Here is a 26,490-nt window from a genome sequence, read left to right as displayed (position 1 = left end):
CCGTGTAACAATGAGAGCAAAACTGATGAGATACTAGGTTTTCCTGAAAGTTGCCATTAAGTCATTTTCTTGGATGTGTCCCAAAGAAACTAACAACTTGATCCCCCCCACTCCACTGTACCAACTTGAAGAAAGAGGCATGAGGTTTGGTCAGAGGTAACCAGCTTCTCCTACAAGGCAAGAGCTGGCAGACTTTTCTCGGGGCCACGAGGAAAGCTCTGTTTACGTGGCTGCCATGTTGAAAAGTCAGACAGTTTGGTTTATGGCTGGAGGAAGAGATAGAGATCAGAGGAGGTGTCAGCTGCTGAGTCTGCAGCCGACGGCCCTGGCTCCTCTTCCCTCTCTCCCAGGAACCCAACACCGAGCCAGGCCACCAGGACCGAGCAGGAGAATGCGAGGAATTCTCTCAACACATTTGCTCACTGCTTTGCACGTTCTCACTCCTATGGGATGTGAAGGGTGCCGCCGGGGCCCCCGAGGATGCGGCCACCTTGCGTCCACAGTGGGGCGAGCGAGCGAGCGCGAGGGTGGGCGAGAGGCGGCAATGAGCGTAGGCTCAGTGCAATTTGGCCGGCGGGCAGAGACGAGCGTCAGGAATGGCTCACTGCTGAGAGAGTGAGTCATCCTGGACGGAGCTGCTGTCACTCGGCCAGCACAACAAAGATCAGATCATTTATTTTTGTCACGGCCCCTGCTGAATGAAATCTAAACCCGCAAGGAGTCGATCAAAGGTTTCGGCCATGCGGCGCGTCCTGAAGAGCAACTAATAACAAATGATATTCAAGACTGATCGGGGAGAATCGGCGTCAAGTTACCCAGACCTTTTTTTAACAAAGTAATCAACAAACACTTAGACAAAGTGTAAAGACTTCAGTGACAAACTAAAGCAAAGAGATCCAAAAGATGCCGAATACGCTTTCTTGACATAAATACACAACTGACAGTATCACAAGGCCACGACTGTGCTTTGTCCTGCGCTGAATTTCCGTTGGGTGCTCGGCCTGAGAGAAAATATTCTTACTAGGTCAAAAGGCAAACTGGCAGCAGTCCACACATGCCTACGGTCTTCAGAGCTGTCAAATGAGAATAAAATCTGAAACACCATTGATGACGCAATGGAGGAGATTTATTGACAAGTTTGTGGGGGGGGGGGGGGGGGACATGTCAAAGTGTCCCAGGGCAAGATGCCGAACCCCCAGATAACGTACCATTAGTGTGTGTGTGTGTGTGTGTGTGTGTGTGTGTGTGTGTGTGTGTGTTTGTGTGTAGTGCATGGACGCGCTGAATGAACGTGTGTGTGAGTGTGTAGGTGAATGGATGAATGTGCTTTGAGAACGACTGGGACATGCAGTGAACGCAGTCCATGTACCAAGAAGTGGGAGACACTCGATAGTTATTTTACCATATGCTGATGTGGTCATGTGAGCATATATTGGCATGTCAGAAAATCTAATACCTCACAGAAACTTATTATTAGGATTTGGGGTATGGGTGAGGGACGGGTGGGTCAAGGGGGATGAGGCAGCGGCCCGTACTGGATCGGATTGGCTATTGATTTATTCCTTTGTTCAATTTGCCATTTAATTAAATTATTAAATATTGTATGATGTTTATCCGTGTCTGTGAACACTACAGAACAACATTATAGCAAATACCAACCATTTCATCCAGAGACAATGCAAAGCCTCTGCTTTTATCACGCCTTACGCACTGTCGCTGTGTCAAGCACATACATCCCATGTGGAAATTCATCCTCACAGAACAGGAGGAGGGTTGCCGGGCCTTGGGACTTCAAATTCGTGGATTAGATAATTGATTTAAATTTATGATTGGTTTAAAGGCTGTCTGATCATGCCTCCAGTGCCCTAATGAATAAAAAGCTGTCTCTCTTGCGGCTGCATTGCTGTTATCTGGGGATCGATCTCAGCTTCGTTGCTGTCAACGTTTGAACTGTAAATTTAATTCTCAATGCAGAAAGAGGCTTCAGCTGCTCCTCAATGGAGTCCCTGTCCTTCTTTGCTCGTACATGTGGACATCGCCATCTGGTGTTGAACAGATGTTAGGACATCCAGTGACTTGACTGAGGGATAACTCACTGCATTGCAGCATTGGGACACGGGCATATGGCGTGTGGTTTGACCGGGATCAGTGTCACCTCACTTTGAATGAAACTTGTGAGACGTGCGTTTTAAGAATGAGAAACTTTCAACAAAAAAAATAATATGAGGGAGGCGTTTATGAAAGCCCTTTTAGCTTCATCAGATGCACAATGTGGCGTCCACGTGCTCGGGCTAAACATAGTAAAGAAAACTGTGTCATCCCCTGCAATGCAGGTAGTGTGTCTGAGTGGAATATCAAAATGAAATTCAATAACCTCGGGGCAATGTTTGATGACTAATGGACCCCTGAGCCAGAGCAACAGATTACAGTGAATTTTTCTCAGTTGTGCTTGGCTCACTGACAGATTATTCCTCTGTGATTTTAAAGTGAAGTCACAGTATTTTTTTTAAAATCTAACTCAAAAAGATTCTATGCCCGTTGAGCAGTGTGACTCGAAACTAGAGTCCCCTGGAATTGCATGCAGTGCCTGCTGCTGTCAAAAGTATGTGGACACTTATTGGTCATTAAAGATGGCCGTGTTTTGCGCAGCGTGCTTAATGGAAAATGCACCACGGAGAATTTGATCCAGCTGATCCATCAACAAAAGAGGCAGCAGTGAGTGCAGTGCATCCCAGGCACGACGAGACATAAGTCACCGAGGGCCCATGTGCTTGTGTCCTTTTGCCTGTGACCTCCCCGTTAAAAGGTCGCCCTAATGAGACTGATCGCCGTGTGTGCCCTTCAAGTGCCACGCTGGAGTGCAGGAAACAATGCTGCCTTGCAGGAGCTATTTTGAATGGTGTCACGGTGTAAAACTGGCAGCGCTGAATTATTGTCGGCCCTTTGATGCCGTTTATATCCCTGCCGTCCTGTCAACACATATAATCATACTGCAGATTCTCCATCCGGGGCCTGATATTGCCAATAACGCTGCCCAAAAACACAAACGGCAACATCTTGTCCCAATGATTCAGCACAAAGCTATTTGTAAAAGCCTCAAAAAAATGTTTTTTTCCATTTGGCTTTTGTGCTACTTGTGTGGAGTGAATGTGTTACAGTTTTGTTTTAGCCCAGTGGTTACCAAACTGGAGTCGGGGCACCAAACGTGGTCCCGAGATAAATGTGAGGGGGTCAACAGATGATTGGTTTACTATTGTACTCCTATAATAATGCCTGAGTCACAATGTAATGTTAAAAAAAGCATAAAAATTGATGCAGCCGAACCAGATATATCTTTCCACGTCATGCATTCTTTGCCACTGTCAAAAACCGGATGCCTACAAGCAAATTTAAGAAGCTCAAATTGATAATGCTGCTTTCATGTTGTAACAAAATTATCTTAATTATCAGTTTCCAAATGGTGAATAGAGTTCATTTGATCATCCAAGTGCTAACTTCAAAGAAGAAGAAAAATGGGGAAATTGACCACTTGGCACTTAATAACATGGAAGTGCCTGAAAACAATTGTTATATTATCAAGTTCACTGTATTTTACCTCTCACACCACCAATTCTGTATTCATACAACCATCTTAAAACACCGAAACAATATAAAATGTGGTGAGGGACCACATTTTGCATTTGCTTCATCATCTTTACATTTCACAGGCCAGTCACCTGCAAGACGGTGAAAAAAAAAAAAAATCAAAACCACAGCCATATTCACATGTGAAATCAATTTTGATATCACTGTCAATTATGCTGTGTCTTCCTTAAAAGCAGTCACAAGCCCACACTTCCCCTAAAGATCCCTATGTAATCGCTCTACTCTGGCCTTGCAATTTGCTTCGTGGCTGCCGCGTGTGTACTCCAAAAAAAAAATGTCCTCGAAGGCATGCACTTAAGAAGACGAGGTCTCAGAAAACAAACTCCGGAAGCCACTGATTGACAGATCTGTCTGCCCACTCCGGGTCGCATGGCCGAAGCCGTGGCTGCTGCGGGCGTGCTGTGGTCGCCACTGGTCCATGCCTGAAGACGTCTGTGACGCGAGGCCACTTCTAGGTTACAATAACAACAGGCACACTGACACAACTGCGACGCCGGATATCCGAAACACTTCAAAATTCATCGAGCCATATTTAGTTTGAGGCTTGCAAATAGCTGCTGCCCCACTACTAATCTTTTTTTTTTAATTTATTGACAGAGAATTTTGTGCTAAAAATACCTTTTTAAAAACAGCTTATGAGAAGCAAAATTGGACAAATACCATCCGTTGGAGTACTTCTGTCACATTAACTAACAGCAGCACTGCATCCTTATTTGTGCGATGTAAACTATGGCAATTATGTGCATCTTACCAAAAATAACTCACTAGTAAAGCAGCATGTCTATTTTTTCCTCTACCCTGCGTGGAATGTAAATAACAACACTTGCAGTCTCCACCTGCGGAACAACCATACAAGGCGATGCACCGACTGAGCCCCACACAAACTACCACTCTGGAGATGCTGTGCCGTACATAATGATGACATTCACATTAGTGGTTGAGGGTGGGGGGATGGGGGGCGCTGCCTCCTGACCACTTCCAACTAACAAGCTCAAATTAAGAGCACTGATGAGCTCACCACTGCCAACTAGGCGAGTAAATCCAGCTGGATGTCTGAGTGATATTTAAAATTAAGAAATGAAGAAACAATTAAGGCAAAACTTCAAATCAGTATGTTTCATATTGATTATTTCCTTGCCATGGTCATTTCAGATTTCAGTCTGAACTTATTTCATTTTTTATGAGGCTTTATGTGAACCAACGATACCCTGCGACTTGTTCACCGGGGATTGTACAGTACACCCACAAGTGCATACCTGCCAAATGTACAATATGTACATTTCACATCATATGTTTGCAATATTATTAACTCGGGAGAATTTTCACAACTTTTTGCCAAAGTCATAATCTGGGGAAGGTGCTTGTTTTTCTACTTTGAGTTAACAGACGGTTCTCCGCCAGTGGTCACGTGACTTTGTTTGGGAACATATAGTATAGTGGTGGTAGGCGGTGGAATTTTCACTCACAGCGACATAAGTCTAAATCCATTCCTGTAGTTAAAAATAAATATCTATATGCTGCACAAAAGGTGCCAGATAAATGAGACATGTTGTGTCATGATGGCCTCAAACATAAAAAATGGTTTATGATTAACCAGGTGGACTTCAAAAATAAAAAATAAAATCGCCTGTTGTTACCACAGCTCTTGGAATATTGTCCGGAAACACAATATAAACATCTATATGTGTGAATGAAAGCGTGATGTTGTGACCGCTGTGTTTGCATGACTGGATCTGATATTTTGGTCATGGCTGTAGGCAGCACTGGAGGAGTTGAGGAATGTGTGACCACAGGGCCCTTTGGCCCCACAGTGCACGTCTTCCTCCCTTGTCTGGGTACAAAGACACGGACCATCATCACATCCCTGAACTTCTCCTCCAGGTCCACTGCGTGACAAACCGCTGCCGACAGCCTCCCACTCACAAACTGGAAAATGACAACCCTTGGGAACGGCTGTTGCCCTCTGAGAAGTGCAGTAAAAACTGAACGATTTCCTTTTCACTGCGCTTCAGAGGGAGCCGGGTTTGCTTCCGTCCCTGAGTGTGGGCGTCTGGGTGGCTGAGGACATGTCAGGTTCATGTCAATCAGCAGGTCCGTCTCTTGTACCTCTGTGAGCTGAGGCCCTGGAGCTTCAGACTCCTACTGCCATCTGCTGGTCAATGGCCCTCAATGTGCTGAGGTTTGGACAATGAAAAAGCATTGATTGACTTTTAAAACGTCCAAATCTGGAAAATGTATTGTATAAATATTAGCAATGAAATATACTTGTGGAGATCAAATTACAACATTCCCATTTGAAATGTAATCACGGAAGAGTATTAGAGCCAGACAGAAAAGAACTAGGACGATTTCAAGAATGAAATGGAATTAAAGTCAAACTAAATCAGAGTGAGATTTATTTTTGTATTTTGTGAATAAAGTTGAACTAAATCAGAGGAAGATATATACAGTTTTTCCATTTCAAGAATAAAGTTGAAATGTCGAGAAGTTTGACTTCATTCTTGATATGCAAATAAAAAAATTAAAAATGGAGTAATGGATTAAAAATATATAGACGTATAACATGTATTTGCTCAAGTAGGCTAACTCAAAGTTATATTTAAGTTTATGCACTTTCCACCACTGGTTATTATTTCATCTTCATTATCACCTACAGTATATTCATATTAAAATGTCCCTGTATCCGTTTAGGATTAAATGATAATTATAATTGGGTTTTACACTTTTAATGACTGTTCCATTGCATTACTCTATAATAAAACATCATTCTACACTGTCTCTGGCTGTACTCACCTCTGGGCCCCAATCCCCAATTCTGCCTTTTGGCTTCAAAAAGCGTCGGCCCGGCCCTGGAGGGTCCAGACAACCACAGCACAGCATATTAATGATAATACTGATATTATTATACACACCAAATAATTATGAAGACTTTCTTTAAGACAAAAATTACCTTCAGAGAGTAACGTTGGTCTCGTAATGTCAAACTCTCAATTGACACTATGTTAACCGCGGTTTAAACGAACCAAGGTATTTTGCAGCAGCAGATTCGACACATTTGCACTTTTTCCAGTGCATATTGATTAATTGTAATTTCTGAATACTCTAACGGTTGAAAACGTTTCTATGTCCCTTATTAATATTTTCTACGGAATATATAAATATTATTTCATAAATATTATTTTCGGACGAATCAGCGGCTGGCGTTCGTCGACTTGATCACAACATGACGTCACTTCCCCTCGGTTCTGGCGGGCTGGTTGAAAAGCTGCTTGTGTTGACTGTCGTGTAACCACCGCGACGACAGGTCGATGGTTTAACGTGTTAGTTCGCCGTTAAAATATATATTTTACCAGAATAATCGCAACAATCGCGCGTTGGCTTTTAATATCGACAGCTTACGTAAGGCTAGCGTCTCCTGCAAGCAAACATAGCATCTGTTCTCCCCGGAAGTGTGCGGATGTGGCAGCTCGTGAAACGTTAACGTGATTATCGTCAAGTGGATTTAAACAAACAAACAAAACCAAAAAGCGTTGTCACCTCTTTAACGTTTTTATGCAAACTATGGAGCGACCGTCAAGGTATGTGAACCGTTTGTTTCTGCCTCAGTTCGCCTGCTGTTGTTCGTGTCTGCTGCTGTTCATGCTAACACGATGTTTGTTGTTAACACACACAGGAAGACAAAGACTGTGGATTACCGTGAACCCAGCGTCTTTGATGACGGTGAGTTAATTTAGACCACGACAAAGAACAGACTACACAGTATTAATAATGTTGCACTGTTCTCACTGGAATTTAGTATAAACACTTGTTATCCAGTAATGTTTAAAGTTAAAAACCTCCCTGGGCTAACTAGGCCTCTGTTTGATCTCCCTCTCTCTCTCTCTGATACAAATAATTTCCTCATACTACTTTTTAAAACTTTGCTTAAGCATCTGTATGAAGAAAAGAAAAAAACAAAAGTTTTTCTCAACTTAAAAACAATAGACAGCAACCTTGAAAGTTTTGTCAGAACAGGATAGCGAAGAAGACTCAACCGAACTGTGCGTTAGCTGTGTGATAATTTCCTGTTGGAAAATGAATATTGTCTTTTTCAGGTCACACTCGAAGGGCAGCAGGGAGGCTTGTTTAAATGACTTGTCTCTTCCTGTAATATTATCTGTTCTCGGCACAGTCAGCAGCACATTGTGTCCACCATGTGAGCAGACTCACTGCGACCGGTCTGACCGATGTTTAAGCATTTTTTTTAGATGGAGGCAGAAGTTATGGAACATTTTCCGGGCACTTCAGATGCCCGATGGATAGGGAGGGATACACATATACACATATAAACAGACTGTCTTCTCTCACCACCAACACACAGCGTCCTCATGTTCTTCTGTCTTGTTGTTGACAGATGAGGATTTCGCCTGTGCGAAGGCTCCGCCCAGCAAAAAGGCCAGGGAGGACGTGAAACAACAACAGGAGCACAAGAAATCGTCAGGCAAGTCCTCCAGTCAGGAGACCAACTCTCAGTCGGCGCTTAGCCAGAAGAGCAGGTGGGTCTCTAGTGAGCACTGATGACAAACTCATAGGCTCCGCTGCTGCACTGAATTAAGACCAAACATGCATATTTCACTGTATTAAAATAAAGGTAATATCAAATTATTCGTGAACTTTTTTTTTCCAACAGAAGACCGTTGGATGTGAAGTTGCTTGAACGAGATCTCGAGGCAGCCATTACGCTTTCCCTGCTCAATAATGCAGAGGAGATAAAGGACCAGTCACCCACCATGAGAGGTAATGCTGCGTCTTTACATCTGTAACTCTCAGGGAAAGATTGCACATATTTTTATTTGATTTCATTTGTATACATTTAATTTTATCCAATAGTTTTTCTGATTCTGATTTTCTGATTTTCTTAGGAGACATCAAGGTTCAACTTCCAGTGGATGAAAACACAGATCCCTCTTCACTGCTCCTGTCCAACTGCAGTGTGGACGGTGCAATTTTGGGTAAATATCCCTAATTCTTTTGTCCACTGTGTTACACATTTTAGTTCCTCATGCTTTTTTTGGATAAGCATAGAAAAGATATGAAACTTTTACTGAAACTGTTGCATTTTTTTTTTCTTCTCAGGCCTCGATGAAATCACATCAGTAAAAGGTTCACCTGCTCCGTCCAGACAGAGAGAAGCTGCCACGGAGGAGCAGAGCGGAAATCTGAAGGAAGACGATGAGGATTATCAACCCAAACTGACACCAGGTTATCACTTGTTCCTCTCTCCTTAAGTAGCTGGTTTCTTGGTAGTTGCTTTTTTTTTTAAATAATAAAAAAATCAATACTTTCCCAGGTTCAGAAAGTGATGAAGATTTTAGCGATCCAGAAGAGAGCGAAGATGAGGAATTCACCATGAAGAAAGTCAGCAAAATAAAAAAGAAGGAGAAGGTCACAAAGAAAGAGAAGACGAAATCACCCCCGGCTGCTAAGAAAGAAAATAAACAATCAAAGGCGAAATCCGTGGCAGCAGGTGTGTTCTCGGGATTCGCCGAAAGGAAACTCGGCTATAATTGTATTTATAGACCATTCAGATCTATTTATATTATGACTGCTTTGCTTCACAGCAGCTTCCACACCCGGGAGAAGTCCTCCTGCAGCCAAACCTGCTCCCAAAAGACCGGCTTTGTCCTCTGCAGGTTCTACACCTAAACCTGCGGTACCGCTCAGTCCAGCAGGGGGCAGGATACCCAAGTGGAACCCACCAGGTGCAGTATGAAAGAACAGGCAGCTATCATGCTTATATATAAACATTAATAGGCTTTTACACTGTCTTTTAAAATTTGTCATCCATTCCTTCCCAGGCCAAATTGGTAAAAGTCCCACCTCCTCCCAGAATTCAGGCATGAAGTCTCCAGGTCAGGGTCTGCGACTGGGACTGTCCCGTCACGTCCGAGTCAAACCTCTTCACCCCGGTGTCGCAAGTCACTGACTGAACTCGTCTCCTTTCCACGTTTGTGTCTTGATAACCTTTTACCTTTATCATTACTTTTTTAAAAAGTTGCTTGTAAAATATTAATTAGCTTTTTCTCAATTTGTTCTTTAATATGACGTGAGTATTTTTTCAGCTTTGGTCACACATGCTACGCTGCCCTTAAGAAGAAAGGTAGGGGGGGGGGGTTACGTCACCGGTCATCAATTACATCATCAAGTAATTGTGTAGCTTTTCAAATCTCTTTGGTCCATGTGAGGTTGCATCTCCGATTCAGGAAAGTCTGTGTTAGGGAAACTAGGAATTGTCCCTTTTTTATCATTATTATTCTTGGTCTTATTTAACAAATTTTCCATCATTCAGAACAAAAATTCTCCCATTTCAAATAGTGTGCAAACGTTCTATATTATTGTACATATATTTATTTATAAAATAAAGTTTAAAAGGAAGTTTAATTTTGTAGCTCTGTCTCCATTTTGATCACTGGTGTCTTTTTTCGTGTACAGTAAATGGGAACAATGGAGATCTATCTGTCTGAATAAAATAAGCAGGAAGAATCCACCCTCCATTATTGAACATATCGCAGAGGAAAACAATCATGTCCATATTGTTTAGTTTGATCGAGGTGAAGGCAGAAATGCTGAGTTACCTACAGGATCTTAACGGCGCCAGTCAGAAGCCTCCAGAACAAGGCGTTAGTTCTGTGGTATTCAACTCACATTCTCGTCCAAACATTCACTTAAAAAAGAAAAGTGGAAAATCAAAGCAAAAAAAATCCTCGGCATGCAAACTAATTAAATTAGAAGAAATAATCTGAAATGCTCAAGTGTTTTGAATAAAACTGAAGCCACTAAAGGTAAATTGATAAATTCATAACTTGAATTCATAGTGACCCTTGATCTTCCAGATCACATGTCCCTGCCACATTACAGTCCTCAGGAACATGCAGGTTTAATTACAGTGGACGTTAATCAGAATACAAAAAGTACATTGTTACTATAATAATAATTGCATTTACTTAACTCTGCATTAAGTTTTTAAATGAAAAAAAAGGCCTGCAAAGGATACTACAGAAGGAAGTCTGTTCAAATACTGTGTGTGTGTATATTATATATATATATATATATATATATATATATATAAACTACTGCAGATTTTCTTCATCGAATAATTATTATATATATAAATGTATAAATCAAAAAGGCTGAACCTGATTTATTGATAATCCAAAATATTAGACTTTTAAAAAACATTGAAATGAAGCTGTCTGTGTTTGTGGATGTTGGAGGGGAATTATGTTTAAAGTTTCATTGAAGAAAGAAAGTATGATTTATTTGACATGACATTGCACTTTGTTTAAAGCTTTGCTTCTGTTAAGAAATTGGTTTCACTATGAGAAGATCATAATTCACCTTTTTAGTTGACTTTCTGCTGAGAGAGTAAAGAACAGATCCGTAGTAAATATTAGATTGCTGTAAATTAATTGACTGCGGTTTTACGACACCCACACACACCTTGCATCCTAGTACCTTCAAGACGACTGAGTGACAAACAACAACCGCGAGCTTCCAGGGAAACGTGTGTGTGTGTGTGTGTGTGTGTGTGTGTGTGTGTGTGTGAAAGTGTGTGTGTGAAAGTGTGTGAAAGTGTGTGAAAGAGGGAGAGGGAGGGAGCACCTGGGATAAAGTAACTGAAAAACTTTCACACTCGCCATGCACAGGGGCCCCAGGATGAGAAGTGGCGGCATCAAATGGTCACTTCTGGTCTTTGCCGTGGCCTCAGCCCTGTTGTACCTCGGCTCCATCAAGACGGATGTGCGTACCCACTCGGAGAGGCTCCAGAGGGCCCACCACAACGATTCCGTCAGGGGCCTGGGGATGCTCAAGAGGATGGAGAAAATGGAAACCGACATCAGCAGGCTGCGTGAGTCAAAGTCAAAGTTGTTTTTTTTTGTTGTAGTGTAAAGTTAAGTGTAAAACTACAATGATTTGGTACCTGCATCTAAAAGGATGTCCACATTAAAGCTGATACATTTTTAATTTACATAATTTAAATATTTTGAAATCAACAAAACCTGTGCTTATTGGGGGGAAAAGAAAATTGAAATAGTCTGTTAATCTAATGATGATTTTCTGTTTGTTTTGTCTGCACATTTGTTCAAAAACTATGATTTCGTGGGGACCAAGGTGACCTCTTCAATTTTTTTTTATTATCCAACTACCTATGCAAAACTTAAAGAGTAAATCAGCAAATCACTCCCTTTTTTTTCTTCCTTTTGTCGCATTTTTGCTTGAAAACTGACGAACGCAATTAAGCAGTTATCAACATAGTTGTAGATTAATTTCCTTTTGATTGATTTGGCGATTGATCCACTAAGAAACGTTATCTTTTTCACCCAACTTCTCTTCATTATTTTTACAACACGCATTGGCAACTTAACAGCAGTTTAGATGATTTTCATCCTCACTTATAGAACTTACATCGATACACTTGCCCGGGCTATTCAAACAGTTGATTCAGATGTTATATTAATCATGGTCAATATTTGCTAATTGATTAAGTAAGGCTTTATTGTGTTTAAACTCCGGGGAGGGGCATTTACATGAAGGGTGACATGAACAAACTCTGCCCTCTCGTCCACAGTCAATCTGATGAATAAGATGGGAAAGAAGGAGGCGGTGGCGGATGTGGAGGTGAAGAAAGAGAGGAAGGTGGTGAGGAAGCTGTTCCCCAATTCGCCTCTGTTCGGCAAGTGGGGTGACGAGCTGTCAGAGCAGGAGCAGAAGGAGGCGGAGGAGTTGTTCCGGAGATATGGGTACAACGCCTTCCTCAGTGACCGACTGCCCCTCAACAGAGAGATCCCGGACACCAGACCCCCCAGGTGACTTCCTCATTCGTAACACTTTCATAAACCAAACACCTGGTCAAACACAGGGCATCTCCCCAATGTTTTTTTAATATCCCCTTTGCTATTAGCTAGGACTAATACAGACGTATCGTATAGCATATCATATTTTATATATGATATGTTATAATTTGTTTGTTTAAAAAAAAGAAAAGAAGGAACACTTGGTTGTTGCTGTTGTTTTTTAAATGAACACTATATTCTACTCTCACAGGTGTGCTGAGAAGAAGTACCCAGCAGATCTGCCCACCATCAGCGTTGTGCTGATCTACCTGGACGAAGCTCTGTCCATCATCAAAAGGGCCATTCGCAGCGTCATGGACAAGACCCCGGCTCGGTTGCTGAAAGAAATCATACTGGTGGACGACCACAGCAGCAACGGTGGGTCGACCGGTGCCACTTGGTTCGTGGCAATATCCCTGTTTTCTAGCCCTCTGTTCATTACAAAGGCTTTGGGAAAAGAATGTTTCCTCTCTTCCAGAGGATCTGAAGGAGAAATTGGACGAGTACATCACTTTGATCCACGAGGAGCATCCGGGCCTGGTGAAGAAAGTGCGGCACTCCGAGCAGCTGGGCCTCACGCAGGCCAGGCTGTCGGGATGGAAGGTCGCCGTCGGGGACTTGGTGGCCATCTTGGACGTCCACATAGAGGTGCACGTGGAATGGTCGGTTCTAAACTTCTGGTAAACCTGTCATCACACACTTTTATCTGTTCTTGTCGTTGACCCATCACTGTGTTTTTCCAGGGCAGAGCCATTGTTGGCTCGCATCAAAGAGGACCGCACTGTGATAGTGACACCAGTGTTCGACAGGGTCAACTATGACGACTTGACTGTGATGCCCTACATAGCCGCAGCCGACGCCTTCGACTGGGCTCTGTGGTGCATGTACGAGTCCTTCAGACCAGAGTGGTACGATTTAAAGGACGAGTCGCAACCTGGCAAGTGAGTTCCAGTTTGAAGGGTCAACTTACCAACATTTAGAAAAAGAAAGAAAAAAAACCCGCAATCTTTTCATCTTTAAGGAATAGTCTGACATTTTGGTATATGTGCTTATGAGTTTTTCATCCAAGAGTTAGATAAGAAGGTCAATACCACTCATATCCAGTGGGGGGAAGATCTTTTGAATATTGAGAAGTGGTAATCAATACCACAGGATGAAAATAAAATATATATTTTTAGTAGCAATAATCCTCTTAAAGTTTCAATAATAAAAGCACTTATTGTATACAGTAAAATGGCACCATCAAGAGTGTTATATTTATGATATATATTGGATTTTTATCACTGACACTTGCATATTTTGAAATCTTTAAAAATGCTAATACATTTACACACAGTTTAATAGTTTAATCTTCCAGTGTATCATATTTGCTTTGGTTGTTTGTAGATGTTCAACGAGCTTTTATCCATCTCTTTTGATTATCAGCACTTCGTTTAGCTAATTTTAAGAGGCTTTGTCATAAATCTACAGGCCAACCCCTCCAGTAACAAAACATGCAACTCGTCTTTTTTAGTGTGACACAAAATGGCGTTTAATTGCAAACTTTCAACTCAGGAGTCCGTCCATCATGGGAATTCTTGTAGCCGATCGCAAGTTCCTCGGAGAGATCGGAAGCCTCGATGGCGGAATGAAAATATACGGCGGTGAAAACGTGGAGCTCGGCATCCGGGTAAGATCTCGAAAAGGTTTCACGGCCACTGTACTTTTTCAAAGGAAAAAAAAAAACACAAAACAAAACGAGGCTTCATCTTGAAGAACATATATAGATATATATGCATTTTAAATATACAACCTTTGTGTTATTTTGCAGGTGTGGCTCTGTGGAGGAAGCATCGAGGTCATACCTTGCTCTAAAATTGCCCACATTGAACGAGCAATAAAGCCGTACCTCCCTGACTTCAGCGTGATGGTGAAGCGCAACGCTCTGAGGGTGGCCGAGGTTTGGCTAGACGAATACAAACATAATGTCAACATTGCCTGGAACATTCCTCTTGAGGTGAGCGGCGCATGGCGCCCCGTTCGGGCTCGCAAGTCATCGCCCAAAGTCCGAAAATGATGCTTCATAAACAGAAGTTTCAGAGATTTTGACTGATACATGTCAATTTAGAATCCTCTCTAATTCCTCCCACAGAATCATGGGATCGATATCGGGGATGTGTCGGAGAGGAAGGAGCTGAGGAAGAGGCTGAATTGCAAGCCGTTTCAGTGGTACCTGGACAACGTTTACCCCCTGCTCGACCCCCTGCGGGACCTACTCGGCTATGGAGCGGTGAGTTAAATGTTCTAGTTGACTTATGGTACAGTCTGCCTCAGAGTGTGGGAAGCAGGATTGTTGTTGCGCGGTTTGGAACACCTCGATGAGGAAGAGACATTAAAAGGATAAAGGTTTACAACGTCCAGTATTGTATGTGACAAGGAATAGTCGCGGTGAAATGCTGCGGCCATTGTTCTTGTGTTTGATTAGATAAACACAACACTGTCAGAAACCCTGCACCGAGTAGACACAGTTCTGACTGACGTCACAGCAGATTAGACTCTTGATTCCATGTCGCTGATATTGAGAGGCCCCGGTACCTGTAATGTAAATTTTGACGTCGGCGTCCTGACCCCCCCCCCCCTTGCCGTGGCACATTTTAATGTACCTCGTGAATCCGTAGTTGTGAAAGCAGAATCAACCATGCCACCAACCTACCAGACCAAAGTCAGTGTTCGCACGGGTTCTCACGGGTTTTCAATTTTTACTGTTGGCAGCTCATGAACGATCTGAAGCCAGACCTCTGTATCGACCAAGGCCCGGTGCCTGGGAACACGCCCATCGCTTATCCATGCCACTACTACTCACCTCAGGTATGTTCAAAGATTGATGTGATTATTATTTGTCATAAACAAATGATCCAATTTGAAATAATAATACACGCATATATATATAAAGACCATGATTACATCTGTGGAAGGACGACGCATGCTCTTTGGTTTTTAGTATTGTTACTATCGCACCGATGGACAACTCTACATCGGCGGAATCAAATCTCACAAGTACAACAGCAACCGCTGTCTGGTGGACTTGGGCTCCGGGGCCTACCCGGGACTGTACGAGTGCAAAGTCGCCCGGCAGAAGAAGTTCAACATGCTGTGGGATTTTGAACAGGTGAATATTTCAGTTTCTAAAGTTGACACCAAAAAGAGGCCAGTGACTACAAGACGTTTCATCCACAGGACAGACCGATCAAGAACAGAGGGACAAAGAGGTGTCTGGAAGTCGCGCTGGATGGAGACGGTAATTACAAACTTGTTGTCCAGCAGTGCAGTGGTCAGAGCTGGAAAATTCAAAATCTCATCCCCACGAAGACAATTTCATAAACGAGTCTTTATTATACAAAAAAAAACAACTTTTGTGATGAGTTTACAATTTGCAATGGACGATTTGGATCCACAAGTCAAAGGAAGTGATCATTCTTATATTGCTTTCATTTGAATTTAAAAAAATAAAATATGCAAAATATGTTTTTTTTAACAGGAAAAGAAAAGTAGCTCCGACCAGTTGTCAGGTAATGTTACACTCTTATCAGCCCTCTGCAGAACAAACAGCGGTACCAAAGAGGCACTTCACGTGGAATTTTAAATGTTCGAATAAAAGCCCGGCGATGTTTTTCTTTTAGCGCTGAAAACTAAAAACAAACATTCACAAGTCAAACAGGTCACGAGTTGTCGGCGATGAAAGCGTCCCATTGGTTCTGCCACATGGCGCGGCCGGCGTCCTTCAGGTGAGCCGGCAGCGAGCTGTACCTGCGGGGCAGGAGAAACTGTTAGACGGACCTCAATGGACTGTCACGTGCTTTCTATACACGTCTCAAGTTTTACATGACGAACTAGAAATGCAACACCTAATTCTCAACACTGACCTTCTGTGAGTGTTTAACTGTTTGATTTTTCTGAGACAAAAATTATTTTGAAGCAACTTCCTTAAGAAGGTTCATTCATCGCCTTGAACATTTACCAATGCCATTCGAAGACAGTCAAACATTTGAGTCAGGAGGACAAACGGTGGGCAAAAGGATTAGTCGCGGTGAAATGCTGCGGCCATTGTTTTTGCCCCTGTACCTGGAAAGTAAAACAAATGGCGTCGGCGTCACATTTTAGGATTGAAGGAACAGTTTTGAAATTAGATCCTGTCCTTCACTGTGTTATATCACATTCATTCAAACGTGTTTTTGAAAAATCCACAAACATTTTCTTTAATGATGTTTTCTGGATTCAGGGTCACACTGGCATGTGGACAGTGGGAGCAGGGGATCAAACCGTCAACCTGCTCGATCACCTTCGCTGTAGCCACACTGACAAATACAATAAAGGCTACCTGCTTTCTTGTAATTTGTCTGGCAAATAATATAATAAATAATAATATTTTGGTATTGTCAACAAATCCCACAAAAAATCCCTGAAACAAACAAACAAACCAACTTTCCTAACCTGTCCGTGACTTAAAGCACCACGTGATTCCCCCTAAAGGCATGAATCTTTAAAAAATATGGTTATGAATAGGAATAAATTGTATAAGTGATGACAACTACCTGATGGTTTTGTTCTTTTTCATTAGATTTGTTGACAGTAATTAGAATGTCAAAAGACTTTTTTGAAAACCAATGAATAATGGGAATCAATTAAAAAATTAAATGTGGAAAACTAAAGAGATATAAGCAGTCAACATTTATAAAGATTCACACAGCACTGGCATTATAAGGCTGAAGTGACGCCAGACGCTAAAGGGAAACACGGCCGTGTGATCCTGACCTGATGGAGTTGACGGCCAGCTCCTTCAGGGTGCCCAGGTTCGCCTTCAGCCCGCCGATCCCCACGAAGGCCTGATAGAAGTCGTAGGAGAGGCCCGTGGTGCCGAACAGCGACGGGTCGTCGGAGCTGATCACCATCGGGTGGCCCTCGGACATCAGCACGGCGGCCGGGTGGTTCCTGAGGTCTGACACCAGCTTCAGCACCTGGAGGTCAAATGTCAAACACACACAGACACACTTGCAGTAATATATTTAAAAAAAAGACAGTTAAGCACATTTCCTACTGTGTCATCGGACCTGGTTGGAGATGGGGCACAGCTCCACGGCCACGCCCTTTTTCCTGGAGAGCTCCTTCGCGAGCGGATGGTGAGCCAGGGCGTAGCCGTGCCCGATGCGCGTGGTGTTGAACAAGAGGGCGTCGAGAATGTTCTGATCCACATCGGTGCCTTCTTCATCTGCAGACAGGCGCGCGTGCATGAGATGTGGTGCATGGAATTAAAGTATACCTTTGGGAAAGAGCTCCGGTAAACGCGCGCAACTCGCTTGATCCCCGCCCCACCTGTCTCTCCGGCGTGAAAGAAGTACGGCAGGGTGGCGCCCAGTTGAGCGGGCAGCGAGAGGGCCTCTCTGAAGTACCACAGAGGCCTGCCGCTGTCCTCCCTGCCAACCTGGGGACAAAAGAACAGGGAGAACGTTTTTTTTTACGCACGCACGCACGCACAGAAAATTAACTGCTTTAGTCGAACAAGACGGATGACTTCCTACCATGTCAAACCCTGCGACCACGTCTGGGAAGCTCTTCTGCAGCTGAATGGCCTCTTGAACGGCTGCTTTGACCTCGGACACACTCAGGGCCCTGGGCGAAGCAGCGAGGAACACACACACACACACGCGTTGATTTTCATACTGCTGGAAACCTAACTTTGCCCTGCATCTCTCAAAATATGCTTCACACTTCTCATTCCCAACTTTCCTCCGTTATACATGTATATATATTTGTGTGACTTGACGAAGCTCCTCTGGACCTTACGCAACTGTACGTTGGTACGCTGACCCCTTAACAACGCGACTCATTCAAGCTCTGTTTTTCGTTTCGAGGAGAGGGGGGAAATTAAATAAGAGAACGTATATTTTATCAATTGGGATTTTTAAAATGTGGTTAACACGTACGTTCAAGTGACTTGTGTGTTACATTAACATATATGCAGCGGTGGAAAGTACTGCAAGAGGAGCGCTTTTTCTTTTCATGCTGCACATGTACATATATAATACATGTATAATATATACAACACAAATAGGATTTTAACTCGTAAAGATTAGTTTGGGATATTTGTCAATTTTGAATCGATGTGAAAACTGAGGGTTTCAGCAGATGCACAGAGATTTTACTTTCATTCGAAGAAAAAAAATAAACCTCCCTCAACATCTCTGAAATCCACGGAGATATTTACCTGTGGACGGAAAGTATGACGCGAGCCCCGAGAAAGTCCGGATGATCTGCTGTAAATTTCTTTGTGACTTCTTGAAAGGTTTTCAGGGTCCAGACCTTGTCGTGAATGGTTCCATCGAGCTCATACGTCTGCAACCCAGGAAAGCTTTGGTTAGGTTTAAAAACATTAACAACATACATATATATATACATACATATTTATACATACACATTTATATATGCGTGTACATGTATATATGTATGCATATATATATATATACATATACATGCATACATATACATATATACATACATGTACACGCATATATACATGCATATATATACATGCATACATATATACATATACACACATGCATATATACACGCATAAGTATATACATATACACATACATATATACATATACATGCATACATATATACATATATACATACACACACATATACATACATATATACATGTACACGCATACATATATACATGTACATGCATACATATATACATATACATGCATATATACATACATGTGCACGCATACATATTCATGTGCACGCGTACATATGTACATATACACGCGTACGCGCATACATATACACGCGTACGCGCATACATGTACACGCGTACGCGCATACATATACACACGTACGCGCATACATATACACACGTACGCGCATACATATATACATATACATACATATATTCATACATATACATGTGCATGCATACATATACATGTGCACGCGTACATATATACATATGCAAGCGTACGCGCGTACATATACACGCGTACGCGCGTACATATACGCTTACTACACTATGCCGTCTCATGCCTTGCTATACTATGTTGTTTTATGCTGTTTTAGGCCTTACTACACTATGCCGTCTGTAGCCTTGCTATACTATGTCGTTATATGCTGCTTTTATGCCATAATATACAATGCTGTTTTTTCACATTTTTTGCCATACTATGTCGTTTTATGCTGTTTTAGGTCTTACTACACTATGCCGTCTGTAGCCATGCTATACTATGTCGTTTTATGCTGCTTTTATGCCATAATATACAATGCCATTTTTTCACATTTTTTGCCATACTATACTATGTCGTTTTATGCTTTTTTTGGCCTTACTACACTATGCCGTGTCATGCCTTGCTATACTATGTTGTTTTATGCTGCTTTTATGCCATATTATACAATGCTGTTTTTTCACTCTTTTGCCATACTATACCATGTCGTTTTATGCTGTTTTAGGCCTTACTACACTATGCCGTCCCATGCCTTGTATACTATGTCGTTTTATGCTGCTTTTATGCCATAATATACAATACTGTTTTTTCACTCTTTTCCCATGCAATACTATGTTGTTTTATTCAGTTTTCATACCATACTATACTATGCCATTTTATGCTGTTTAAGGCCTTACTACACTATGCCGTCTGTAGCCTTGCTATACTATGTCGTTTTATGCTGCTTTTATGCCATAATATACAATGGCGATTTTTCACATTTTTTGCCATACTATACTATGTCTTTTTACGCTTTTTTTGGCCTTACTACACTATGCCGTCTCATGCCTTGCTATACTATGTCGTTTGATGAAGCTTTTATGCCATAATATACAATGCCATTTTTTCACATTTTTTGCCATACTATACTATGTCGTTTTATGCTTTTTTTGGCCTTACTACACTATGCCGTGTCATACCTTGCTATACTATGTCGTTTTATGCTGCTTTTATGCCATAATATACAATGCTGTTTTTTCACTCTTTTGCCATACAATACTATGTCTTTTCTTTCAGTTTTCATGCAATACTATACCATGTTGTTTTATGCTGTTTTAGGCCTTACTACACTATGCCGTCCCATGCCTTGTATACTATGTCGTTTTATGCTGCTTTTATGCCATAATATACAATACTGTTTTTTCACTCTTTTCCCATGCAATACTATGTTGTTTTATTCAGTTATCATGCCATACTATACTATGCCATTTTATGCTGTTTAAGGCCTTACTACACTATGCCGTCTGTAGCCTTGCTATACTATGTCGTTTCATGCTGCTTTTATGCCATAATATACAATGGCGATTTTTCAAATTTTTTGCCATACTATACTATGTCGTTTTATGCTTTTTTTGGCCTTACTACACTATGCTGTCTCATGCCTTGCTATACTATGTCGTTTTATGCTGCTTTTATGCCATAATATACAATGCTGTTTTTTCACTCTTTTGCCATACAATACTATGTCGTTTTATTCAGTTTTCATGCCATACTATACTATGCCATTTTATGCTGTTTTAGGCCTTACTACATTATGCCGTCTCATGCCTTGCTATACTATGTCGTTTTATGCTGCTTTTATGCCATAATATACAATGCCGTTTTTTCACTCTTTTTGCCATACAATACTATGTCGTTTTATTCAGTTTTCATGCCATACTATACTATGCCATTTTATGCTGTTTTAGGCCTTACTACACTATGCCGTCTGTAGCCTTGCTATACTATGTCGTTTTATGCTGCTTTTATGCTATAATATACAATGCTGTTTTTTCACTCTTTTGCCATACAACACTATGTCGTTTTTTTCAATTTTCATGCCATACTATACTATGCCGTTTTATGCTGTTTTTAGGCCTTACTACACTATGCCGTCTGTAGCCTTGCTATACTGTGTCGTTTTATGCTGCTTTAATGCCATAATATACAATGGCGATTTTTCAATTTTCATGCCATACTATACTATGCAATTTTATGCTGTTTAAGGCCTTACTACACTATGCCGTCTGTAGCCTTGCTATACTATGTCGTTTTATGCTGCTTTTATGCCATAATATACAATGCTGTTTTTTCACTCTTTTGCCATACAATACTATGTCGTTTTATTCAGTTTTCATGCCATACTATACCATGCCATTTTATGCTGTTTTAGGCCTTACTACACTATGCCGTCTCATGCCTTGCTATACTATGTCGTTTGATGAAGCTTTTATGTCATAATATACAATGCCATTTTTTCACATTTTTTGCCATACTATACTATGTCGTTTTATACTGTTTTAGGCCTTACTACTCTATGTCGTCTGTAGCCTTGCTATACTAAGTCGTTTTATGCTGCTTTTATGCCATAATATACAATGCTGTTTTTTCACTCTTTTTGCCATACAATAAATACTATGTCGTTTTTTTTCAGTTTTCATGCCATACTATATTATGCCATTTTATGCTGTTTTAGGCCTTACTACACTATGCCGTCTGTAGCCTTGCTATACTATGTCGTTTTATGCTGCTTTTATGCCATAATATACAATGCTGTTTTTTCACATTTTTTGCCATACTATGTCGTTTTATGCTGTTTTAGGTCTTACTACACTATGCCGTCTGTAGCCATGCTATACTATGTCGTTTTATGCTGCTTTTATGCCATAATATACAATGGCGATTTTTCACATTTTTTGCCATACTATACTATGTCGTTTTAAGCTTTTTTTGGCCTTACTACACTATGCCGTGTCATGCCTTGCTATACTATGTCGTTTTATGCTGCTTTTATGCCATAATATACAATGCTGTTTTTTCACTCTTTTGCCATACAATACTATGTCGTTTTTTTCAGTTTTCATGCAATACTATACCATGTTGTTTTATGCTGTTTTAGGCCTTACTACACTATGCCGTCCCATGCCTTGTATACTATGTCGTTTTATGCTGCTTTTATGCCATAATATACAATACTGTTTTTTCACTCTTTTCCCATGCAATACTATGTTGTTTTATTCAGTTATCATGCCATACTATACTATGCCATTTTATGCTGTTTAAGGCCTTACTACACTATGCCGTCTGTAGCCTTGCTATACTATGTCGTTTTATGCTGCTTTTATGCTATAATATACAATGCCATTTTTTCACATTTTTTGCCATACTATACTATGTCGTTTTATACTGTTTTAGGCCTTACTACACTATGCCGTCTGTAGCCTTGCTATACTATGTCGTTTTATGCTGTTTTTATGCCATAATATACAATGCTGTTTTTTCACTCTTTTGCCATACAACACTATGTCGTTTTTTTCAATTTTCATGCCATACTATACTATGCCGTTTTATGCTGTTTTTAGGCCTTACTACACTATGCCGTCTGTAGCCTTGCTATACTGTGTCGTTTTATGCTGCTTTAATGCCATAATATACAATGGCGATTTTTCAATTTTCATGCCATACTATACTATGCCATTTTATGCTGTTTAAGGCCTTACTACACTATGCCGTCTGTAGCCTTGCTATACTATGTCGTTTTATGCTGCTTTTATGCCATAATATACAATGGCGATTTTTCACATTTTTTGCCATACTATACTATGTCTTTTTACGCTTTTTTTGGCCTTACTACACTATGCCGTCTCATGCCTTGCTATACTATGTCGTTTGATGAAGCTTTTATGCCATAATATACAATGCCATTTTTTCACATTTTTTGCCATACTATACTATGTCGTTTTATGCTTTTTTTGGCCTTACTACACTATGCCGTGTCATACCTTGCTATACTATGTCGTTTTATGCTGCTTTTATGCCATAATATACAATGCTGTTTTTTCACTCTTTTGCCATACAATACTATGTCGTTTTTTTCAGTTTTCATGCAATACTATACCATGTTGTTTTATGCTGTTTTAGGCCTTACTACACTATGCCGTCCCATGCCTTGTATACTATGTCGTTTTATGCTGCTTTTATGCCATAATATACAATACTGTTTTTTCACTCTTTTCCCATGCAATACTATGTTGTTTTATTCAGTTATCATGCCATACTATACTATGCCATTTTATGCTGTTTAAGGCCTTACTACACTATGCCGTCTGTAGCCTTGCTATACTATGTCGTTTCATGCTGCTTTTATGCCATAATATACAATGGCGATTTTTCAAATTTTTTGCCATACTATACTATGTCGTTTTATGCTTTTTTTGGCCTTACTACACTATGCTGTCTCATGCCTTGCTATACTATGTCGTTTTATGCTGCTTTTATGCCATAATATACAATGCTGTTTTTTCACTCTTTTGCCATACAATACTATGTCGTTTTATTCAGTTTTCATGCCATACTATACTATGCCATTTTATGCTGTTTTAGGCCTTACTACACTATGCTGTCTCATGCCTTGCTATACTATGTCGTTTTATGCTGCTTTTATGCCATAATATACAATGCCGTCTTTTCACTCTTTTTGCCATACAATACTATGTCGTTTTATTCAGTTTTCATGCCATACTATACTATGCCATTTTATGCTGTTTTAGGCCTTACTACACTATGCCGTCTGTAGCCTTGCTATACTGTGTCGTTTTATGCTGCTTTAATGCCATAATATACAATGGCGATTTTTCAATTTTCATGCCATACTATACTATGCCATTTTATGCTTTTTTTGGCCTTACTACACTATGCTGTCTCATGCCTTGCTATACTATGTCGTTTTATGCTGCTTTTATGCCATAATATACAATGCTGTTTTTTCACTCTTTTGCCATACAATACTATGTCGTTTTATTCAGTTTTCATGCCATACTATACTATGCCATTTTATGCTGTTTTAGGCCTTACTACACTATGCTGTCTCATGCCTTGCTATACTATGTCGTTTTATGCTGCTTTTATGCCATAATATACAATGCCGTCTTTTCACTCTTTTTGCCATACAATACTATGTCGTTTTATTCAGTTTTCATGCCATACTATACTATGCCATTTTATGCTGTTTTAGGCCTTACTACACTATGCCGTCTGTAGCCTTGCTATACTATGTCGTTTTATGCTGCTTTTATGCCATAATATACAATGCTGTTTTTTCACTCTTTTGCCATACAATACTATGTCGTTTTATTCAGTTTTCGTGCCATACTATACCATGCCATTTTATGCTGTTTTAGGCCTTACTACACTATGCCGTCTCATGCCATGCTATACTATGTCGTTTGATGAAGCTTTTATGTCATAATATACAATGCCATTTTTTCACATTTTTTGCCATACTATACTATGTCGTTTATGCTGCTTTTATGCCATAATATACAATGCTGTTTTTTCACTCTTTTTGCCATACAATAAATACTATGTCGTTTTTTTTCAGTTTTCATGCCATACTATATTATGCCATTTTATGCTGTTTTAGGCCTTACTACACTATGCCGTCTGTAGCCTTGCTATACTATGTCGTTTTATGCTGCTTTTATGCCATAATATACAATGCTGTTTTTTCACATTTTTTGCCATACTATGTCGTTTTATGCTGTTTTAGGTCTTACTACACTATGCCGTCTGTAGCCATGCTATACTATGTCGTTTTATGCTGCTTTTATGCCATAATATACAATGGCGATTTTTCACATTTTTTGCCATACTATACTATGTCGTTTTAAGCTTTTTTTGGCCTTACTACACTATGCCGTGTCATGCCTTGCTATACTATGTCGTTTTATGCTGCTTTTATGCCATAATATACAATGCTGTTTTTTCACTCTTTTGCCATACAATACTATGTCGTTTTTTTCAGTTTTCATGCAATACTATACCATGTTGTTTTATGCTGTTTTAGGCCTTACTACACTATGCCGTCCCATGCCTTGTATACTATGTCGTTTTATGCTGCTTTTATGCCATAATATACAATACTGTTTTTTCACTCTTTTCCCATGCAATACTATGTTGTTTTATTCAGTTATCATGCCATACTATACTATGCCATTTTATGCTGTTTAAGGCCTTACTACACTATGCCGTCTGTAGCCATGCTATACTATGTCGTTTTATGCTGTTTTTATGCCATAATATACAATGCTGTTTTTTCACTCTTTTGCCATACAACACTATGTCGTTTTTTTCAATTTTCATGCCATACTATACTATGCCGTTTTATGCTGTTTTTAGGCCTTACTACACTATGCCGTCTGTAGCCTTGCTATACTATGTCGTTTTATGCTGCTTTTATGCCATAATATACAATGCTGTTTTTTCACTCTTTTGCCATACAATACTATGTCGTTTTTTTCAATTTTCATGCCATACTATACTATGTTGTTTTATGCTGTTTAAGGCCTAACTACACTATGCCGTCTGTAGCCATGCTATACTGTGTCGTTTTATGCTGCCTTAATGCCATAATATACAATGGCGATTTTTCAATTTTCATGCCATACTATACTATGTTGTTTTATGCTGTTTAAGGCCTTACTACACAATGCCGTCTGTAGCCTTGCTATACTATGTCGTTTTATGCTGCTTTTATGCCATAATATACAATGCTGTTTTTTCAAATTTTTTGCCATACTATACTATGTCGTTTTATGCTTTTTTTGGCCTTACTACACTATGCCGTCTCATGCCTTGCTATACTATGTTGTTTTATGAAGCTTTTATGCCATAATATACAATGCTGTTTTTTCACTCTTTTGCCATACAATACTATGCCGTTTCTTTCAATTTTCTTGCGATATTGTACTATGTAGTTTTATGCTGTTTTAGGCCTTACTACACCATGCCATCCCATGCCTTGTATACTATGTCATTCTCTGCTGTTTTTATGCCATAATAAACATTTTTTTGCCATACTATACTATGTCGTTTTTTTCAATTTTCAAGCCATACTATACTATGTTGTTTTATGCTGTTTAAGGCCTAACTACACTATGCCGTCTGTAGCCATGCTATACTGTGTAGTTTTA

General features: G+C 40.4%; 3 protein-coding genes across 8 annotated transcripts in view; 2 read left to right on the top strand and 1 right to left on the bottom strand.

The window, feature by feature from the left end:
• The first annotated feature begins 6,868 nt into the window (after nt 1-6,868).
• rad51ap1 (RAD51 associated protein 1) lies at nt 6,869-10,065 on the top strand. 4 transcript variants are annotated; one of them, XM_047336090.1, is made up of 9 exons: nt 6,869-7,223; nt 7,319-7,365; nt 8,039-8,180; nt 8,318-8,421; nt 8,547-8,636; nt 8,761-8,886; nt 8,975-9,151; nt 9,249-9,386; nt 9,483-10,065. In XM_047336090.1, exons 1-9 carry the CDS (start codon nt 7,198-7,200, stop codon nt 9,608-9,610), a joined length of 978 nt encoding a protein of 325 aa, XP_047192046.1. In that variant the 5' UTR covers nt 6,869-7,197; the 3' UTR covers nt 9,611-10,065. The 4 variants fall into 4 exon arrangements, with proteins under 4 accessions (XP_047192046.1, XP_035459735.1, XP_035459726.1 ...); XM_035603842.2 differs by having other exon boundaries at nt 6,870-7,223; nt 8,315-8,421; XM_035603833.2 differs by having other exon boundaries at nt 6,871-7,223; nt 9,246-9,386.
• A 142-nt stretch (nt 10,066-10,207) lies between these two features.
• Nucleotides 10,208-16,177, top strand: LOC118282565 (probable polypeptide N-acetylgalactosaminyltransferase 8). 2 transcript variants are annotated; one of them, XM_035603781.2, is made up of 12 exons: nt 10,208-11,533; nt 12,254-12,491; nt 12,730-12,896; nt 12,997-13,180; nt 13,262-13,459; nt 14,073-14,187; nt 14,329-14,514; nt 14,650-14,787; nt 15,270-15,365; nt 15,499-15,666; nt 15,735-15,795; nt 16,036-16,177. In XM_035603781.2, exons 1-12 carry the CDS (start codon nt 11,323-11,325, stop codon nt 16,047-16,049), a joined length of 1,776 nt encoding a protein of 591 aa, XP_035459674.2. In that variant the 5' UTR covers nt 10,208-11,322; the 3' UTR covers nt 16,050-16,177. The 2 variants fall into 2 exon arrangements, with proteins under 2 accessions (XP_035459674.2, XP_047192045.1); XM_047336089.1 differs by lacking the exon at nt 16,036-16,177 and having other exon boundaries at nt 15,735-15,879.
• Nucleotides 16,021-26,490, bottom strand: part of ada2b (adenosine deaminase 2b) — a 32,031-nt gene continuing 21,561 nt past the window's right edge. The window contains exons 5-11 of one of the 2 annotated variants that reach the window (XM_035603813.2): nt 18,760-18,887; nt 18,074-18,164; nt 17,868-17,976; nt 17,606-17,763; nt 17,310-17,512; nt 16,516-16,619; nt 16,021-16,304 (exon numbers count right to left, since the gene is read on the bottom strand). In XM_035603813.2, coding sequence (XP_035459706.1) covers nt 16,535-16,619; nt 17,310-17,512; nt 17,606-17,763; nt 17,868-17,976; nt 18,074-18,164; nt 18,760-18,887 — 774 coding nt within the window. In that variant the 3' untranslated portion in view covers nt 16,021-16,304; nt 16,516-16,534. The remainder of the gene's footprint in view (nt 16,305-16,515; nt 16,620-17,309; nt 17,513-17,605; nt 17,764-17,867; nt 17,977-18,073; nt 18,165-18,759; nt 18,888-26,490) is intronic. The other variant, XM_035603805.2, reaches the window with a different exon arrangement.

This window comes from Scophthalmus maximus, chromosome 12 (genome assembly GCF_022379125.1).
Source record: "Scophthalmus maximus strain ysfricsl-2021 chromosome 12, ASM2237912v1, whole genome shotgun sequence".
Classification (NCBI taxonomy): domain Eukaryota; kingdom Metazoa; phylum Chordata; class Actinopteri; order Pleuronectiformes; family Scophthalmidae; genus Scophthalmus; species Scophthalmus maximus.
The sequence above is the reverse complement of the archived record's forward strand: the minus strand, read 5'-3'. Positions and strand labels throughout refer to the sequence as shown.